The sequence below is a fragment of the Rhinopithecus roxellana genome, chromosome 17 (assembly GCF_007565055.1).
Source record: "Rhinopithecus roxellana isolate Shanxi Qingling chromosome 17, ASM756505v1, whole genome shotgun sequence".
In the NCBI taxonomy this organism is placed as follows: Eukaryota; Metazoa; Chordata; class Mammalia; order Primates; family Cercopithecidae; genus Rhinopithecus; species Rhinopithecus roxellana.
In genome coordinates, this window is record NC_044565.1 from 87189555 (window position 1) to 87211363 (window position 21809).

General features: G+C 41.2%; 1 protein-coding gene across 3 annotated transcripts in view; it reads left to right on the top strand.

Annotated features, from left to right (window-relative positions):
* Positions 1-21809, top strand: part of LOC104675208 (TATA box-binding protein-associated factor RNA polymerase I subunit B) — an 83400-nt gene that overhangs the window by 10138 nt on the left and 51453 nt on the right. For all 3 annotated transcript variants that reach the window (XM_010379681.2, XM_030921715.1, XM_030921716.1), the window contains 3 exons: positions 1447-1542; positions 7434-7587; positions 15543-15696. In XM_010379681.2, coding sequence (XP_010377983.2) covers positions 15614-15696 — 83 coding nt within the window. In that variant the 5' untranslated portion in view covers positions 1447-1542; positions 7434-7587; positions 15543-15613. The remainder of the gene's footprint in view (positions 1-1446; positions 1543-7433; positions 7588-15542; positions 15697-21809) is intronic.

Below are 21809 nucleotides of genomic sequence, written 5' to 3' on the forward strand. Positions count from 1 at the left end.
ACTGGTGGCTGGGGCAAGCCCAAACAGAAACAACTACATTTCCAATGCATGGCCTAAATGGATGCTGGGCCTACCCTGAAAGGCGTTAAGTATTAAAAATTCAGAAAGCATGAAGCAACAGAGGCTTACCCATAATAGTGTTTGCATTAGGTATGATAGCTGATAGTGGGGGTTTGTGATCTGGTTTCTGCTCACGTAGTCATTCTATGTATACATGTTTAGAAACAATTTATATACTTACACTGTATAGCCGTGGCAGGGTTTATTCCTATGTAACTTTATGCTCAACCTCATTAGGGGTTAATTCTGAACACAATTTTTCTGAATTAGCCAATGAGCATAACTCTTTAGACCTCATCAGTTGAGTGGCATTATGCCATGTACACAGGCTCCAAAATCAGAACTGACTCCACATCCTATTGATAGTTTTTCTACTTACCGCGCTGGGTAATCTTGGACAAGTTACTCATTTTCTTCAATGGTAAAATGAAGCTAATAGCTATCTTACAATATTGTGTTGGAGCTAAGGGATGCCTGGTACCTAGTAGATGATGAATAAATGGAAGAGTCTTTTTGTTTGTTTTTTTTTTTTCCTTTGTGAGACAGGGTCTTGCTCTGTTGCCCAGACTGGAGTGCAGTGACCTGATCATGGCTCACTGCAGCCCCAACCTCCCAGAGTCGAGCGATCCTCCCACCCTCAACCTCCCAAGTAGCTGGGACTACAGATGTGTGCCACCATACCTAGCTAAACTTTTTGATTTTTTGTAGCGATGAGGTCTCACCATGTTGCCCAGGCTGGTTTTGAACTCCTGGGCTCAAGCAGTTTCTCCTGCCTCGGCCTCCCAAAGTCTGGAGATTACAGTAGTGAGGCCACTGCCCGGCCGGAAGAGTCTTTTGCTTAGTGTTACTTTCACTTGGGACTGGTTAGTAAACCTGGTAAACAACTTTGCCCCTAACTAAAAGTGTAGTCATGTATCAGTTGCTTTCCTACTCTGATCCTTAATTTACTAATATGCAAAAGAAAGGACTCAACTAGGTTATTTTAATGTCTTTCTCTAAAATCTAAAATTAAGAAGGATTTTTTTCAGCATTTCTCATGTACCTGATACTATGATGATATTATAATTCTTTTTAAGGAAAAGCAGGTAAGAAGACATGTAGATGGAAGACTTAACCAGCCCTCCAGGTGATTCTGATGCACACTTAAGCTTGAGAACCACTGGTTCAACATATTAATCCCCAATGTGCATTTTGTGGAACTCATTTTCTGATAGATGCTACATACAGACACCAAAGATTTTGTTCTCAAATTGTGAATACCACATAAAACATTTACTGGAAATTTATATATAATATGTAAAATACAAGAGAGCTGTGCTATAGATGTGCCTGTACATTTGTTGTCATAACCTGAATCATCCCCCACTCATTTCCCTTCCTCCTTAGAATGACGTTTTACATAATTTTTGGAAGCGCTACCTTCAGAAAAGCAAGCAGGCGTATTGTAAGAACCCAGTTTATACCACTGGAAGGAAACCTACAGTAAGTCACAAGTCTGAAGCTGGATTAAAAAACATGTCTGTTGAGATGTAGAGATGAAGATGGGTTCCTGACCAGTTTGAGTGTCTGAGATTATGATGCTTGTCAGAGGATTTTCAGTTAAGAGGCTTCTGTTACAGTCCAGAAGGACAGGGTCACTGACATATAAATATTTTGGGGTTAACTTAAGATTTTTTTTAAAAAGGTTTTGCTAGAGTTGAGTAAATTCTTGTGTAAAGCAATACTAGCATCTCGCTAAAATCTTAGTGAATAAATAAGCAGTAAGTAAAATATTAAGCTGATACATGAATTGGTAAGATAATTTCTACTTCAATTTTGAAAGGAAATGGGAACAATTACTTTTAATTAGAAGCATAGTTTTCTCAGGTATATCCATTAAATATTTCCTTAGTGCTTTGGATATAACTGTTTTGAGAACAATAAGAGGCCTGCTTCTGAATCCTGGTCCCTACTTTTGAGCTGTATTATCTTTCGTGATAATTATTGAAAATGTGCAGAAGAAGCAAATTAACAAGCAAATATAGAGAGGGGGACAGTGGGGAAGGGTGCTATTTAATAAAAGGTTGTCATGGAGGCCCTTGCTGATGAGGGAGCTGAAGTGATGAAGAAAGTCAGAGAGTAAACCATGGGATATCTAGAGTAAGAAATGCAGAATTTCAGGTCTTACCAAGACCAGTTGAATGCAGGTATGCATTTAAGAAGTCCCTGGGTGCTTCCTATACACAGTACACTGAAGTCTGAGAAGCACTGGTATAGATGAGAAGTGATGGTGGCTGGGACCAGGAGGTAGAACTGGAGGTGTTAAGTGATAGGATTCTATATAAAGTCTGAAGATAGAGCCAACAGAATTTCCTGATGGATTGGATGTGGGGTGTGGGAGAAAGAGAGGAATAGAAGTCAATGATGACTCTAAGGTTTTTGACCTGAGCAGCTGGAAGGAAGGAGTTGCCATCAACTGAAGGGTAAGTGGGCCAGGAAGATCAAGGGTTCCGTTTTAGACATGTTAAGTTTGAGACAGCTGTTAGCATCTGTGTTAGTCCATTTTCACACTGCTATAAAAATACTACCTGAGACAGGGCAATTTCTAAACAAAAGAAGTTTAATTGACTCACAGTTCCACATGGTTGGGGAGGCCCTAGAAAACATGTAATCATGGCCCAAGGATAGGGGAAGTAAGGCATGTCTTACATGGCAGCAGGAGAGAGAGAGGGAGAGAGGCAGAGAGAGAATGCGTGTGTGTGAGAAAGCGCATACAGAGGGAAACCGCCACTTTTAAAACCATTAGATTGCATGAGAACTCCCTCACTATCTCATGAGAACAGCATGGGGGAAACCACCCCCATGATCCAGTCACCTCTCACCAGGTCCCTCTCACAACATGTGGAGATTACAATTCGAGATGAGAAATTTGATTGGGGACAGAGCCAAATCATATCATTCCACCTCTGGCCCCTGCCAAATCTCATGTCCTTCTCACATTGCAAAATCAATCTTGCCTTCCCAACAGTCTACCAAAGTCTTAAATCATTCCAGCATTAACTCATTAACTCAGAAGTCCAAGTCCAAAGTCTCATCTGAGACAAGGCAAGTCCTTTCCACCTATAAGCCTGTAAAATCAAAAACAAGCTAGTTACTTCCAAGATGAAATGAGGTTACAGGCATTGGGTAAATGTTCCCAATCCCCATGGGATAAGTTGGCCAAAACAAAGGGACCACAGGCCCCATACAAGTCTGAAACCCAGCAGGGCATTCACTAAACCTTAAAGCTCCAAAATAAGCTTTGACTCCATGTCTCACATCTAGGCATGCTGATGCAAGGAGTGGTCCCACAAGGTCTTGGGCAGCTCTGCTCCTGTGACTCTGCAGGAGCCGTGTGGTCCAGAGTTTCATGGACCAGAGTTGACTGTCTGTGGCTTTCCAAGCGCATAGTGCAAGATGTCAGTGGATCTACCATTCTGGGGTCTGCAGGACGGTGGCCCTCTTCTCACAGCTCCACTAGGCAGTGCCCCAGTGGGGACTCTGTGTTGGGGTTCCAATCCCACATTTCCCCTCTGCATTGTCCTAGAAGAGGTTCTCCATAAGGGCTCTGCCTCTGCAGCAGTCTTCTGCCTGGACATCCAGGCATTTCCCTTCATCCTCTGTAATCTAGGCAGAGGTTCCCAAACCTCAGCTCTTATCTTCTATGCACCCACAGGCCCATCACCACATGGAAGCTGCCAAAGCTTGAGGCTTGCACCCTCTGAAACCATGGCCTGAGCTATACTTTGGTGCCTTTTAGCCATGGCTGGAGCTGGAGTGGCTGGGATGCAGGGTGCTATATCCTGAGGCTACACAAAGTAGCTGCGCCCTGGACCTGGCCTGCAAAACCATTTTTCCCTCCTAGGCCTCTGGGCCTGTGATGGGAGGGGCTGTCTCAAAGATCTCTGACATGTCCTGGAGACATTTTCCCCATTGTCTTGAGTGTTAACATTCACTCCTCATTACTTATGCAGATTTCTATAGCCGGCTTGAATTTTCTCCCCAGAAAATGGGTTTTTCTTTTCTAGCTTGTGGTCCGGCTGCAAATATTCCAAACTTTTATGCTCTGCTTCCCTTTTAAATAAAAGTTCCAGTTTCAGATAATCTCTTTGTGAATGCACATGACTGAATGCTTTCAGAATCAGCCAGGTCACCTCTTGAATGCTTTGCTGCTCAGAAATTTCTTCTGCCAGATACCCTGAATCGTCTCAACTTCAAAGTTCTACAGATCTCTAGGGCAGGGGCAAAATGCCACCAGTCTCTTTGCTAAAGCGTGTAGCAAGAGTAACCTTTATTCCAGTTCCCAATAAGTTCCTCATCTCCATCTGAAACCACCTCAGCCTGGACTTCATTGTCCATATCACTATCAGCTTTTTTTTTTTTTTTTTTTTTTGAGAGGGAATGTTGCTTTGTTGCCCAGGCTGGAGTGCAGTGGCACCACCTTGGCTCACTGCAACCTCTGCCTCCTGGGTTCAAGTGATTTTTGTGGCTTAGCCTCCTGAGTAGCTGGGACTGCAGACGCATGCCACCATGCCCAGCTACTTTTTTGTGTTTTTAGTAGAGATGGGGTTTCACCATGTTGGTCAGGCTCACCTCTGCCTCTCAAAGTGCTGAGATTACAAGCGTGAGCCATCACACCTGGCCACTAACAGCATTTTGATCACAATCATTCAACAAGTTTCTAGGAAGTTTCAAACCTTCTTTGATCTTCCTGTCTTCTTCTGAGCCCTCCAAACTGTTCCAACCCCTGCTTGTTACCCAGTTCCAAAGTTGCTTCCACATTTTCAAGTATCTTTATGGTGGTATTCCACTTCTGGTACCAATTTCCTGTATTAGTCTGTTTCCACACTCCTATAAAGATACTACCTGAGACTGGGTAATTTATAAACAAAAGAGGTTTAATGGGCTCAGAGTTCTGCATGGCAGGGGCCTCAGGAAACTTTAAATCATGGTGGAAAGCAAAGGTGAAGCAAGACATGTCTTCCAGCAGGAGAGAGAGCGCGTGCAGGGGAAACTGCCACTTTTAAAATGATCAGATCTCATGAGAACTCCCTCACTATCACAAGAACAGCCTGGGGGAAACTTCCCCATGATCCAGTCACTTCCCTCTAGGTCCCTCCCTCCAGACATGGGATTACAATTCAAGAGATTTGGGTGGGGACACAGAGCCAAACCATAGCAGCATCCAAGAGGAAATTTCAAGTATGCAGTTAGATATAAAAGTCTGCAGTTCGGGAGAGAGGTCTGGGCTGGAGACAAATTTTGAAACTGTTAGTTTATATTATAATCATGAAATCTTAACATGCCATTGTTTGTAAGATACACCATTATTTTAAGTACTGTTATGAAAGAAAAGAAGGCCGGGTGCGGTGGCTCAAGCCTGTAATCCCAGCACTTTGGGAGGCCAAGACGGGCGGATCACGAGGTCAGGAGATCGAGACCATCGTGGCTAACACGGTGAAACCCCGTCTCTACTAAAAACTACAAAAAAACTAGCCGGGCGACGTGGCACCGCCTGTAGTCCCAGCTACCCGGGAGGCTGAGACAGGAGAATGGCGTGAACCCGGGAGGCGGAGCTTGCAGTGAGCTGAGATCCGGCCACAGCACTCCAGCCTGGGTGACAGAGCGAGACTCCGTCTCAAAAAAAAAAAAAAAAAAAAAAGAAAGAAAAGAGTGCTGCAAATTCAGTTGTGACATGCCAGTGATTGTAAGATAAATCTCAATTTCTAGGATGTTAAAATGTGGTATGGGGGGTACATTTTACAATTTGAAGATAGTAGCTAGTATTTAAAACCGTAAGACCAGATGACATCACCAAGGTGTAAAGACAGAGAGAGGACCAATAACTTAGCTCTGGGTCATTCTAGGGTTAAGATGTTTGGGATAAAAAGGAACTGGCAAAAAAATTCTTAGGAACAATGTGAAGTAAGAGGACAGCTGAGAGAATGAGCACTCTGGAAACCAAGGGAACAAAGTGTTTCAAGAAGAGAACAGTGATCCAGCTGTGATAAATGCTGTCACTAGGTCAAGAAGGAAGAGGGCTGCAAAGTGGTTAGTGGAGCAGTGGGATCAAAACCTTGATTGGAATGAAATATAAGGTAGACTGAGAGGAGAGAAATTGGAGACAACAAATCTGGACTTTTTCAAGGCATTTTGCTGCAACAAGTACAAAGAAATTCCATGGTTTCTGGGGTCAAGGGAGAGCTTTAAAAAAGTGGGATAAATGGTAGCATATTTGTGTAGTGATAGGAATGATGCAGGAGAGAAGAAAAATTTGCAATGGAGAGAAAGAGTTGATGTGAATCTTTGAACAGATATCTTTGAATATACAGAGAGGTGGGATCAAGTGTGCAAATAGAGAAACTGGGTTTAGACAGGAGTTTGAATCGTCCAGAAGAATCCGGCAGAGGCAGAATATGTGGTAGAGTTGCTGGCAGTGGTTACCTGTGGGAACCTGTGGAATTTTTCTCAGTGTGTTCATGCTTATCAGCCAGCTTTCTGGTGTAGCCTCCTTCTGACCGGGCTTCCCTGTGGGGAGGGGATATGCTTGCCAGAGGACACAAGCATCTTATTTCATTCTGAGTTTTTTTTTTTCTCCTTCATTGTCTTGTGAGCCTCTTTACCAGGAGTCTTATCTTCCTGTAATAAGATCAAGTTTATTGGCTTGCAAGGTTGAAATCATGGCTTTTTGACTGATTGGTTTGCCTAGGTAATGTCAGCTAATGAGGTATTTAGGTAGCCAGCCAGCTGACCTTTGTAGGGACACTCTGTCATTTCAACAGTACATGTGTGAACAGTTAAACAGTAGTATAAGATAGTATATCCTTGTTGATTACATGTTACAAATCATATGTGCTATAGGAGTTCAAGGAAAGGAGAAATCACTGAAGAGTGGGTTGGAAAGATGGCATGATGAGTAAGTAATGAGTTAGAGGGAGGAAAAGGGATAGTTCAGGCGGGTGAACCAGAGTTAACAAAGATACCAAGCAACAATTCCCCAGGTAGGTTTGGTAAAAAGAAGCCAGCCAGCGTGTGTGGAGTCACTGATGTGCAATGTTTTCAGTGGTGAAGATATTAGCGCTGTCAGAGAGATGTTCATGGAAGAAGGAGACCTGATGGCAGGGCTGGCAGCCGGTTTCCTCGCCCATCCTTGTCTGTGGTTCTTCTCCAAGAAGCACTGCTGGGAGCTGTCAGGAGCATGTTTCAGAAGTAAAGGGGACTTGGCAGACAGTTGCAGTTTTCTAGGAGTGGTTTCTTTTAGGGTGCTTGTGATAGTCGGGAGTTGTTTAAGTTCACAGAAATTAACTGTTTAAAACTGTTATGCAATGATTTTATTTATATTATTTTGCAAACAGGTATTAGAAGATAATCTAAGTCATTCAGACTGGGCTAGTGAGCCTGAGCTGCTAAGTGATGTCAGCTGTCCTCCTTTTCTTGAAAGTGGAGCAGAGTCTCAGTCTGACATCCACACTCGAAAACCTTTCCCCATCAGCAAAGCATCACAATCAGGTAAAAATGAGAACCAAACCATTTAGAATTTTGAAGCTGGTATGCCCCTTAAAAATAATTTAGTCTAATCTTCTGATAATCCAAGGAAAGGGACTTGGTCTAGCAAGGAAGAATGACTTGCTGAATCATATGGCTAAGACAAACTAAGTGAAATCTTAACACAGGTTTTTAAAAGGCACATTGTCTCCATGTGAGTTTTGTGTGTGTGACTTTAAAGGGACATAAAGTTGAAGTGGATCCAGAAAGAAGGAGGCTACTTCAAAGAGATCATGTATGTGTGGGCTCAAGAGTTTTCAAAGAAAAGTTGTAGCAGAAGAATTTTATCATGTATCCGTATAGTAAAATAGACAAAGATGATATGTCCAATTTCTAAGCATAGACTAAAGCAAGCTGAGTAAAATTTACCTTGCTACATATGTGTTTTACTTTCTGATGTAATCCCATAACTTGAAATAAATAAGGAATATATTTAAGATTAAAATATTAGGCCTTCTTCCTAAAGAATTCATTCATTTTAGTTGTTCCTTCACTACATTTTTTTTTTTTTTTTTTAGTTGATGGAAAACAGACCAGGCTTTCCAAACCCTCTGGTATTAGGAATTGTTTACTGCTATCCGGGTTAAGTGTAGTTATATAAAATTTTCGACAAACATTCCTTGCCCTCCAAAGATTAAGAATTCCTTTATCAGTTTATCCACATCTGTTACTGGACTGCACAGTGACATGGATATCAAATAAGTTACTTTTTGTGTAAAGTGTTAGGATCATTGACTAATTGGGCAACAAGGAATTTCTAGAGTTTTCTTCTCCACCTTTTCAGAGAGGCCTGAGCTCAAATAGTCCCAGAAGACCGTGACTGTAAAACCATTGAACCTTTTTAAAAAAATATATTATCTCCCTTTAAAGCATCATGATTGTTTTGTTCACCTATGTTTAACAGTTTTGTTTGCTTATTTGTTTCTGGTTTTGTTTTTGGTTTTTGGAGATGGAGTCTGGTTCTGTCACCCAGGCTGGAGTGCAGTGGCGCAATTTTGACTCAACTGCAACCTCCGCCTCCCAGTTTCACATAATTCTCCTGCCTCAGTCTCCTGAGTAGCTGGGATTACAAGCATGCACCACAACACCTGGCTAATTTTTGTATTTTTAGTAGAGACGGGGTTTCACCGTGTTGGTCAGGCTGGTCTTGAACTCCTGACCTCGTGATCGGCCCGCCTCGGCCTCCCAAAGCACTAGGATTACAGGCATGAGCCACCACGCCTGGCCTGCTTGTTTTTTTTGTAAATGATGATCCCTAGAGCTTTCTTTTAGTTTTTACAGTAAAAGTAATCATTGACCGGGCGCAATGGCTCACACCTGTAATCCCAGGAGTGTGGGAGGCTGAGGTGAGCAGATCACTTGAGGTCAGGAGTTCAAGACCAGCCTGGCCAACATGGTGAAACCCCATCTCTACTAAAAATACAAAAATTAACTAGGCATGGTGGTGCGCACCTGTAGTCCCAGCTTCTTGGGAGGCTGAGGCAGAATTGCTTGAACCGGGAGGCAGAGGTTTTAGTGAGCCAAGATTACACCACTGCACTCCAGTGTAGGTGACAGAGCAAGACTCTATCTCAAAAAAAAAAAGTAATTATTAATGAAACTCAGTATAAAACTATAAAATGCAGATAGTCACAAAGAAAATGAAATCACCAGTTACTGTCCCCACCAGAAATTACCACTACTGCTATTGTAGATCATTCCAGAAAGTTTTTCTTCATGTATGTATAGGGAGTTTATTTGGTTTTTGTAAAAATTTGAATTATTTCTTCATTCTTTAAATTTTTAAATCAAAATTCTACAAATCATTCCATAAATCTTGTTATAAAAAATTGCAAAAATAAAAAATTGGTTAAAGTTGTAGTCCACCAGTCATGGCCATGGACTACACCTATTGTAATCCCAGCATTTTGGGAGACCAAAGAGGAAGGATCAGTTGAACCCAGGAGTTCAAGACCAGCCTGGGCAACATAGCGAGACCTCCATCCCTCAAAAAATAAAAAAATTAGCTAGGCATGGTGGTGCACGCCTATGGTCCCGGCTACTCAGGCGGCTGAGGTTGCAGGACTGCTTGAGCCCGGAGGTCGAGGCTGCAGTGTGCCGTGATCATGCCACTGCCCTCTAGCCTGGCCGACAGAGCAAGACCCTGTCTTAAAAAAAAATAAAATTTGTAGTCTACCTTCAGCTAATGTCCTATTCCCAAAAGGCATTCATTTTCAACTCTTTTGTAACTTCCGTATTTCTGTATCACATGCTTCTAGTATTACATCTTGATTTCTGGTTTGGGATATTAGCTATTGGATTCCATTTTAGCTCTTTCACACATTCCTCACTGTCCCTTATCTTCACATAGTCACCAGTACATGAGTGTACATTTCTCATTCTCTCTCTTCCCAATATAATTACTGTAATTTTTTACTAGATCAGTATTTACTGCTTAAATTATTATAAATGTATAAACATTATTTAGACTGAGCCATATAGCTTACTGCGATTACTTTTTCTGTATATCCTGTGGTTTTCTTAGAGTTGATCATTGTTATTTACTTAGTTTTCTGTTTATCACTAATCTATTACTAATGTATCTCCACACTTCCTCCCAGTTCTTATAATCTCTTAATACCTTACATATTCTATCAATTTCATCTTCTGAAAGAAGTCTCCCTGGAGCCTCTGATCTGCTCTGATCTAGAATGATGTCTCTAGACCTGTGGCCTGGCTGACTTTAGGATCTCTCTGGTTTTTTTTTTTTTGTTTTGTATTGTTTTTTTTGAGATGGCGTCTTGCTCTGTTGCCCAGGCTGGAGTGCAGTGGTGCGATCTTGGCTCACTGCAAGCTCCCCCTCCCAGGTTCGCACCATTTTCCTATCTCAGCCTCCTGAGTAGCTGGGACTACAGGTGCCCACCACCATGCCCGGCTAATTTTTTTTGTATTTTTAGTAGAGACTGGGTTTCACCGTGTTAGCCAGGATGGTCTCGATCTCCTGACCTTGTGATACGCCCACCTTGGTCTCCCCAAGTGCTGGGATTATAGGCATGAGCCACCGCCGCCTAGCCAGGATCTCTCTTTACCACCATCCTGAGATTCTATCATTTTTCTTTTGTTGGAATTTTTTATTTTCCACATGCCATTTCTGCTTTCCTGGATTACCTTCTCATTTTTGTGGAGCATCTTTTATTTCACAGAGAATATTAATGATATTTCACCCCGACTTGATTTTTTTGGCCTCTGCTTTTTGTATGAAAGGCTTTAAATGTTTAGTGAGCCTAAGATAGCTATTCGTACTTAACCATGGAGACTAAAACGTTGATAGGCGGCTTTGTTTCCACGGTGAGACTTATCAGCTGTGCTCTGTATGCAGGGTTATTTTCTCAGTGAACCCCAGCATTATCATCTTTAAATCTTTCCCCCCAGAACTGATCAGATTCCTCAGAGAAATCTCTTTGAGTCTTCTGTTTGGCAGGTTTGTAATCCTGGCTGTCACTGTTCTGGGAACTGGTTAGGAAGAAGAAGGCCCGAGGGGAATGGAGGATTGTTTTAGTATTCAGTATGTAAACTTTCACTTACGCCTCCTGTTTTCACTTCTTGACGGTGCATGTGACTGGCATGCCTTATTCTAGAGACCCTTCTCTCTGGAGAAGAAATTTCCAGTTTTTGGCCAAGACTAGGGAGGGACATCACTTGGCTGCATGGATATGGGATAAGAATCTGGATGTCTGGCTGGGCGTGGTGGATCACGCCTGTAATCCCACCACTTTGGGAGGCCAAGGCAGGTGAATCACGAGGGCAGGAGATTGAGACCATCCTGGCCAACATGGTGAAACTCCATCTCTACTAAAATACAAAAAATTATAGATGGGCATGGTGGCGCCCGCCTGTAGTCCCAGCTACTCAGGAGGCTGAGGCAGGAGAGTGGCTTGAACCCGGGAGTTGGAGGTTGTGGTGAGCTGAGATCACACCACTGCACGCCAGCCTGGGCAACCGAGTGAGACTCCGTCTAAAAAAAAAGAGAATCTGGATGTCTAACTGCTTCTTAATTTGGATTTTAAGCAGTCATCCTGGTGTTAGGCCTGGCTTCATCCAGTTTCTAGGGGTGAGTGTCTGCAATTCCTGAGCCTTCTTTAGGGATCCCCAGTGAAAACTGCTTTGTGGCATTCCCTACTGCTAGCTTTGAATCTAGCTTTCTCAGGACTGCTAAGCCAGTAATCACCTATCTGTATGCTTTCTGTCTTCTAAAATTTTATTGTTCTTGTCACCTTTTTCATGTTGTCCTCAGGTTTACGTGTTTCAAAAATTATCTTTATAATTGTTGTAGCAGGAGAGCGCAGAGGCTAACATGTGTTTTCAATTTGCCACCTTAACTGGAAGTCCTTACATATTATAAGGAATATACAAAAAATCGTGTATGTGTACGCACACACATTTGTTTTATGGAAATCTGTGACTTTATATATTCATTTAAAACTGATGGTCCTTAAACTTCAGCATCCATCGGAATCAACGGAAGAGCTTGTTAAACCTCAGTAATTTGCATTTCCATTAGGTTCTCAGGTGATACTAATACTGCTGGTCCAGGAGTATACTTTGAGAACCACTGATCTAAAAGTATTATGGATATTGTTTTGTATTATACCATTGCATGGAATTATTTAATTAAACTTCTATTGCTGGCATTTAGGTTGATCTAAATTTTTTTTATATTATAAACAGTGCTGTGACAACATTCCTTGATCCTAAACCTTTGCATGGCTTTCAAATCATTTCACTGAGATGAAATCTTCAAAGTAGAACTGTTGGGCCTATTTGCACATTGGGTTTCTACTCTGTGCTAGAGACTGTTCTGGGCACTGGGACGTAATATGGTGGCAAGACCGTCCGCCTTCAAGGTGTTTATATTGTAGTAGGAGAAGATAGGCAATAAATGACCAAATAAAGAACATTTTAGTTGCTGATAAGTGCCATGAAGAAAGGACTTACAGAATTTGGAGAAAGGGATTTTGAGGAGTGATTTTGAGAGTTTGTTTAAGAAAGCGTAGATTCTCAGGGTCATTCCTAGTCCTGCTTCTTTATCTACCCTTACTCCTTATGTGACTTCACCTAATACCATAGCTTCAACCAACCACCAACTATATGCTGAAACTAAAATTCGTATCTCTAGTCCCACCTCTCCTCCAAAGTGTAGATTCTTACATTCAGCTGCTGACTCAACATTTCTATTGATGTATTTAACACATGTAATTCTTTTTTGTTGTTGTTGTTGTTGTTGTTGTTGTTGTTGTGAGGGAGTCTCGCTCTTTCGCCCAGGCTGGACTGCAGTGGCGCTATCTCACCTCACTGCAAGCTCCGCCTCTTGGGTTCACGCCGTTCTCCTGCCTCAGCCTTCCAAGTAGCTGGGACTACAGGCGCCTGCCACCACGCCCAGCTAATTTTTTATATTTTTGGTAGAGACGGGGTTTCACTGTGTTAGCCAGGATGGTCTCGATCTCCTGACCTCGTGATCTGCCTGCCTCAGCCTCCCAGAGTACTGGGAGTACAGGCATAAGCCACCGCGCCTGGCCAACACATATAATTCTGACATTGTGATTTTGCTCATCAAACCTGATTTTTGTTTTGTTTTGTTTTGTTTTGTTTTGTTTTTGCCATCTTCCTTGTCTTGGTAAATGACAGTGCGTTCTACTTGTTGCTCAGGCCAACAACCTCAGAATCATACTTGTTTTCTCCTTTTCTCTCATGCTTCACATCCAATCTAGCAGCAAATCCTTTGACTCGACCTTTAAAATCTGTCTAGAACCCAACCATTTCTCACTAGCTGCAATGCTACCTAACTCCAGTCCAAGTACCAGTCATGGCTTTCCTGGAAGAGTAGTCTTCCATTTCTACTCCTGCCCTCCCATAACTCCATTCTTCCCACAGCAGCTGGAGTGACCTCATACATAAACGAGGTCCTGTTGTTTCCATGTTTTAAAACTCTCCAGAAACTTCTTATACTTAGAATAAAATCCAAAGTACAAATCATGACCTACAAAATTCTACATAATATAGTTCTTACTCTCTCTTCAGTATCATTCCTGCTACTTTCCCTCAGAGATTTCTGTTCTTATAAAGAAAAAGAGGTTTAATGGACTCACAGTTCCACATGGCTGGGGAGGCCACACTACCGTGGCAGATTTATGTAGAAACTGTATTTTGTAGCATCCCATGATGCTGTCACTACACTGGCCTTTTTGCTGTTCCTGCAGTTCACTCCTGCTAATATACTTGGTATTCTTCCCAACATCCTTAAGACTTACTTTCTGAATTAATTCAGGTCTCTGCTCAAATGTCACCTTCTCAGTGAGGTTTCTCTGACTTCCATATAAAATAGCACATCTCTCTTCCCTTCCCATCACTTTATATGACTCTGCATTGCTATTTTTCTATGTAGCATCACTATCTGTCAATTGTAATTTTTTGTTGTTGTTGTTGTTTGTTTGTTTTGTTGTTGTTGTTGTTGTTGTTGTTTTGAGTTAGGGTCTCTCTGTGTTGCCCAGGCTAGTCTCGCATTCTTGGGCTCAAGTGATCCTCCTGTCTCATCTTCCCTAGTAGCTGGGATTACAGGTGCACACCATGGCACCTGGCTCTGCCAATTGTATTTCTTGTTTGTTTATTGGTCTGTCTCCCATTACTAGAATATAGGTTCTAAGAGAGATGAGACATTGTTCACTTGTCATTTCCTGAGACATGGAAGAGTGGCACAAAGAATGAGATGAATAAGCATCTGGTGAATGAATGAAGATACCATAATGTCATATGGTAGAGGATACTTGGAGGATGGGGATAGGAGGAGGTGCTGCTCTAGCTAAGTTTTGGAGTTTTGGAGAGGCCTTGTAGAGAAGGGGACTTGGGATTTGAGGCCAGAGTCAAAGCAGTTACACATCTTTTGCTGTGCATTGTAATTGCATATCCTTTCCTTTATTTAAAAAATTGTTTATGTTCACTATTAAAAAGATCAAACAGTTCAAATCCTTTTTTTAATTTTTTTAATTTTTTTATTTTTGAGACTGGAGTCTCGCTTCGTTACCCAGGCTGGAGTGCAATGGCGCGATCTCGACTCACTGCAACCTCCACCTCTCAGGTTCAAGCAATTCTCCTGTCTCAGCCTCCCGAGTAGCTGGGATTATAGGCATCCACCACCACACCCGGCTAATTTTTTGTATTTTTAGTAGAGACGAGGTTTCACCATGTTGACCAGGCTGGTTTCGAACTCCTGACCTCAAGTGATCTGCCCACCTTGGCCTCCCAAAGTGCTAGGATTACAGGTGTGAGCCACCATGCCTGGCTCAAATCCCTCTTTAGAATCCTGTCCCATCCCACTCCCACAGATACCCCATGATTACATTTTTGGCTGATTTTATTCTAGTCCTTCATTATTCTTTATTGCCAAATGGCTCTTCGTAAAGGTTTTATAACTAGTTTTAAGATATTTGTGTTACTCTATTTTCTTACTGCTATGAAGAAATACCCGAGACTGGGTCATTTATACAGAAAAATAAGTTTAATGGACTCACAGTTCCACATGACTGGGGGTGCCTCACAATCATGGTAGAAGGTGAAGAAGGAGCAAAGGCACATCTAACATGGTGGCAGGCAAGATGAGCGTGTGCAGGGGAACTACCCTTTATAAAACTATCAGATTTCGTGAGGTTTATTCACTCTGATGAGAACAGCATGGAAAAATCCTGCCCCCGTGATTCAGTTACTTCCCACCAGGTCCCTCCCATGACACGTGGGAATTATGAGGACTACAGTTCAAGATGAGATTTGGGTGGGGACACAGCCAAACCATGTCAGTATTTAAAATGCCTGTTTAGATTTTTTGTTGTTTTTCTTTTGTTATCCAAGTAGTTACCTGGATTTTTAAAAATCTCCATTTATCTCCTAAGAAACATCTGTCTGCTCTGGATCTCTGGATGGAGTTGAATACTCACAACGAAAGGAGAAAGGAGTTGTGAAGATGACCGTGCCACAGACACTTGCCTTCTGTTATTTGTCCTTACTTTGGCAGAGAGAAGCAATAACACTTTCAGATCTTTTGAGGTTAGCTAGACCTCTTGTGTGATAATGTTTTTTGCTGGTTACTACATGAACTAAGTAGACAAACTTTGGATATTTTGATTTTTATAAGAAGGCCTAACTTGAGGAAGGAACTGGAAAGGTTGAGTAGCCTGAATTCTAATTTGGAAATGTAATCCCCTCTGGGCTAGTAATTCATCTTGATTTTCTTATTTATGTAGTAGAAATTATAGTACTTATCACACATGGGCTGTTGGAAAATTAAGTATCTAATCTTTTGAAGAGAAAAGTGACATTTAAGTACTTGAGTAATATTAGTAAATATTTTTCATTTCTAAGAAAAGATAAACATGATCTTTACATTAGCAAAATGGTTATTCATAGTTATACAAAACCATATGTTGGTGTTAAGAGCTAAAATATAGGTGGTCTGTGTTTATAAGGAAAAGTTGAAGACAAAACTGTTGAAAGGATGTGTTATCCAGATAGTAAGCGTTTATATTTTTCAGGGTAATCTACAGAGTGTTTTGGTTAATGTAAGAATTTCTCATTTAATAGATGTGCCAAAATTGTTAATGTGCTGATTTTTTTCTCCTTGCTTTATATGTGTTCTGAATAGTAACATTTGGGTTTAATCAATGTGTAGAGTGCGTTTAAGAGCACAAATTATGAACCAAACTGCTGGGTTTGAATCCTGGCTCTGCCACTTATTTGTTATATGACCTTGAGTAAGTCATTTAATTTCTCTCTGCTTTTGTTTCCTCATTGGTAAAATGGGGCTAATAATAATAACTGCCTCATAGGGTTGTAACTACTTTCAATAATTAGTGCTACATGGAAAGCACTTAGAGCAGTGTCTGGCACATAATAAGAGCTCAATGCTAGTCATTATTGTTTTTGTTTTCATCATCACCACCATCATCATCATTATTGGCACAGCCCCTTTGATTAAATATAATGCCTCCAGTAAATGATGATAGTGCCTTTGAATTTGGCCACATCAACCAAATAAAAACGCTTTCCTCAGGTCTGATTAACTCTGCAAGCAGATAGCCCATGATTCAGTGAATTTTACTGTTAATTTAAAAACCTGATCTCTCTTTGTATGCCCCCATTGGGTGATCTCATCTTTTCCCAAGGCTTTAATTACCACTATATGCTGATGACTCTCAAATTTATATCTCTAGCCCAGACTTGTCTACTGAGGGCCAGACCCATAGATTCATATATACAGCTGCCTGCTGGACACAGCTACTTAGATGTCTTTATGGTATCTCAGAATCAGCATGTCTAGAGGTTCATCATCTGTCTCCTTGATCCAGCTCCTTCTCCAGTGTTCTCTTTCTTAGTAAATGCCATCCACCCTGTTGAATCCTATCCAGAAGCCTAGGGATCATCCTTGACTCTTGCCCCTCTGTGTACACTGTTGGTCTTTATGTCCACTCAATTATATGTCCAAAAACTCAAAAAAACCATTCTTCTCTGCATTCCCTCTCTCTCTGTCCTCTTTACCCTCATTTGGATTGCTTAACAGTCTCCCAGCTGAGCTCTGTGTCTGTAATCTTGTGTCATTTCTGTCCATTTTCCTCCTGATAACCAGAAGGATCTTACAAAAACATAAATCTAATCATGTCATTAGAGCTGGATGAAGGGGCTAGCCCTCCTACCCAGGACAATCTCTAAGGGGCTAACAGAACTCTCCTAGAAGTCTAACAAGATGGAGAAAGTCATATTTACTTGGAATTCTTCTCAGGGAGAATATTATATGTGGTTGAAAGAACAGAGGTAAGATACTACCCACCCATCTTCTCTCCCTCACTCTTTTCTCTTCTCTCTCTTTCCCTCTCCTCCCTCACCAGCGGGAATTCTAAAATGCCTTCAAGGAGATTAAATCTAGTTAGCTGGAGGGCTTTTGTTTTGCCCTGTGGAATATACAAGTTTGGGAACAGAGCCTAGTTGCTTGGGGCAATAGGAGAAGAGACTGTCACCATATTCTTTCTTTGCTTTTCTCCCAGAAAGAGCTCTAAGTCATAAGGTCTCAAAATGTGGCCTTCTGACTTACAGCTTCAGTATCACCTGGGAACTGGTTAGAAATGTGAATTCTTAGACCTCTCCTACACCTTCTGAATCAGAAACCTTGGGGTAGGACCTGGTAATCTCTGCTTTAAAATAAGCCCTTCAGGGGATTTTTTTTTTTTTAATTGTTTATTTTTATTTTTTTGTAGAGATGGGGTCTTGTGATGTTGCCCAAGTTGGTCTCAAACTTCTAGCCTCAAGCAAGCCTCCTACCTTGGCCTCCCAAAATGTTGGGATTGTGGCGTGAGCCACCATGCCTGACCCAGGGGATTCTTATTGATGGTAAAGTTTAAGAACCACTGCCAAACTTTGAAAAAATATTTAAAGAACACTGGTTTTAAGGGAGTACGTTATTAGCCTGGCCAAAGTACCCACATACCTTAACACTGTGCATGTCACTCCCTTTTTAAGTCCTCTAGTAGCATCCACAGTCCTTAGCATAAATTAATTACCCTGCAAATAGCCTGTAAAGGACCCTGCCTACCTAGCAATAATGGCATTAATAAATAAAAATAGCCAGCATTTATTCATTCTGTGAATTTGTATTGAATATCGACTATATGCAGGTGGTGTTCTGGCATCTAGACCCTTATGATGCAGTTGTGAATCATATAGGTCCAGTCCTTGCTGTCATGAATTTCAAGACCAGAGGAGGATACAGATAAACACATAAGTATGGTTGGTGCAAAGATCATTGAGGTTAATGGCAAAAACCACAATTACTTTTGCATCAACCTGATAAGTAAGAAAAGGATCAGACAGGGAAAGGCTATTCAGAAAGTTGAAATAGGATGGTGTGATAGAAAATGACTGGATAGCTACTCTAGATTGGTTATTTGGGAAGGCCTCACCAAGAAGGTGGCATTTACTCTGCACCTTAAATGAAAATAGAGCCAGTGTGAATATCAAGAGTACGATAGACCTCACTTACCACAGAGGATGTATTCCAAGACATTGGATGCCCGAGAATGTAGATAGCATGGAACCCTATACACACTGTGTTTTTTCCTGTGCATACATTCCTGTGATAAAGTTTAATTTGTAAGGTAGGCATAGTAAGACATTAATAATAAAATAGAATAATTATTACAGTGTACTGGTACTACTACTCTTGAGCTTTGAGGCTGTTATTAAGTAAAATATAAGGGGTACTTGAATGCAAGCACTGCAACACTCTGACAGTAGATCTGAGAATGAGCCAGTGAACTACGAGTAACTCTTGGCTGGGTGGCGCCTACAGCTTGGCTGTGCTGGACAAAGAGAGGATTCGCGTCTCACATGGGTCAGAGAGAGATGACGTAATATTTCATCATGCTCTTTAGAATGGCATACAATTTAACACTTATGAAACCATGCAACACAAAAAAGAGGATGAGTGGGGACTGCTGTACTGGCATTCCAGGTAGAGGGAGGTTGCTTTTACCAAGCCCTAAAGCAAGAGCCGTGTGATGAAGGAGCAGAGGAGAGCTAGTGTGACTGGAGTCAGAATTCTAAGGCAGAGTAGGAGGATGAGAGTGAACAGATCATCAGAGGCAGATATCTGTCTTTGTAAAACAAGTTAGGAATTTGGATTTTTAAAAATTGAGGTATAAATTATATAATAATAAAATTCACCATTTAACAATATACAATTCAGGCCGGGCACGGTGGCTTACGCCTGTAATCCCAGCACTTTGGGAGGCTGAGGCGGGCAGATCATGAGGTGAGGAGATCGAGACCATCCTGGCAAACACAGTGAAACCCCATCTCTACTAAAAAAAAAAAAAAAAATTAGCCAGGCGTGGTGGCGGGCGCCTGTAGTCCTAGCTTCTCAGGAGGCTGAGGTAGGAGAATGGCGTGAACCTGGGAGGTGGCGGAGCTTGCAGTGAGCAGATCACGCCACTGGACTCCAGCCTGGGCGACAGAGCGAGACTCCATCTCAAAGAAAAAAAATAATAATTATATATATATATATATATATATACACACACACACACACAATTCAGTGGTTTTCAAAATGTTTTCAAAGTTTACAAAGCTGTGCAGTCTCCTGTTTTCAGGACACATCACTCCGGAAGGAAACCTCATACCCAGGTGGACTCCAGGTTTTAAGTGTGACAGTAAGCCCCTGGAAGGTTGCAGCAGGAGAGATACAATCCAATTGATGTTTTTTAAAGATCATTCAGGCAGCTGTGGAAAATGAGTTCTAGGAAGGGAAGAGTGGAAGCATGGAGACCAGGTGGTCTTTTGCTATCCTCCAGGCAAGAGATGGTGGCTTGGATTATGGCAGTGGTAATGGTGACCGGATTCAGGATCTGTTTTACAGGTAGACACGACTTAACTCTAATTCAGTGCTTTTTCAGTGATCTTAGATGAAGGATGAGTTTATTAAATTTCCAACCCTTCATAGATTGAAACTTCGGAAAATTACATAATTATAAGTAGAGACAGTGTTTCCAGGGGACAGGGCTAAAGTCTGTTGGTCAGGAGAGGCATATGAGATGCTTTTAATCTATGCCAATTTTTCTATCAACTTCCTGGACTGATCTAGAGAACCAGTTGATAATACCTAGGAAGGGAAATAGATTGTTCAGAACTTTGAGTAAGCAGCTTTTTTTTGTTTTATTTTTGTTTTTGTTTTTGTCTGGGGAGGAGGGAAATAAATACTTTTCTAAAAGGAAATTCAAAGTTAAAAAGAAAAAAACTTTGAATGAGGCTAAGAGCAAAACTGTTTATAAATGGTGAAAAAAACTGTTAGAACTCCAGATGCCAAACACCTGCTCTTTGCGGATATTTCTGCTTCCCCTAGGCAGGTCTCATTTCTTCTGCTCCTATGGATCTGACTATGCCTCTGTTGTGCTGCTTGAGACAGTGCCTCTGCTGACTCATGTACAGGCTGTTTGACCTATTAGGGTGGGAGTGCGGAGGACCCTTCATCTCTTACTTCTCTCTGCAGACTCCTAACACTTCACACAGTCCTGGCATGTGTTATCACATAGTGAAGACTACATAAATAATGAGCACATTAACATAGTGGAATATTAGGTAGTTTAAAAAGTGACAGATACACGTTACATCTTGTATATAAAATAATATTAAACCAAAAATATAATTTCAAAATAATACAAATACTGATTACTACACATAAATACTCTTATATAAACTAAATATACTAATAAAAACTTACCTGGGGAAGCTTTAACACCATTTTTATATAAATATTTCATCTCAACTTTCAGTAGGCTAAAAATTAAAGCACATTTTTAATTTGAAATTAAAGTTGAGGCTGGGCCTGGTGGCTCACTTCTGTAATTCCAGCACTGTGGGAGGCTAATCAGGCGGATCACCAACCTGGTGAAACCCTGTCCCTACTAAAAATACAAAAATTAGCCAGGCATGGTGGTGGGTGCCTATAACTAATTCTAGCTAATCGGGAGGATGAGGCAGGAAAATCACTTGAACCCAGGAGGTGGAGGCTGCAGTGAGCTGAGACCAGGCCACTGCATTCCAGCCTGGGCGACAGAGTGAGACTCCATCTTAAAAAAAAAAAGTTGAATCAGTTTTGTCCTTTAAGTGCTACAAAGCTGAAAGCCAAATGTCAGCCCAGCTCTAGCAATAGCAAAGTCTTCAAGGCAATGCAGTTTTTATACTTATTCCTATATTTAGCTCACTTTCCTTAATTTTCTTATTTTAAATATCTTATATATAGGTATATATATATATTTGACATGATCGCAAGACCCCCATTTCTCATTCTTAGTTCTCCTTTATTTTTCTCCTTAACATTTCACTCTACCTAACATACTATAGATTTTACTTATCTGTTTTGTATCTTTCTTTTCTCACTAGAATAAAACTCCATAGGAACAAGAATGTTTTTCTGTTTTGTTCACTGCCGTTTCCCTGCAGCCTAGAACAGTACTGGATATATATTCAATAAATTGTTAAATTAATGAATTGTAAATAAATATATTTGTCTACTTATGTATATGTGTTATTTTCTTCAAACTCAATAATTGACTCAAAATATTTAATCCACTGTATACCAGGCATTGGGGTGGAGTGGTGAGCAAACAGGCAAG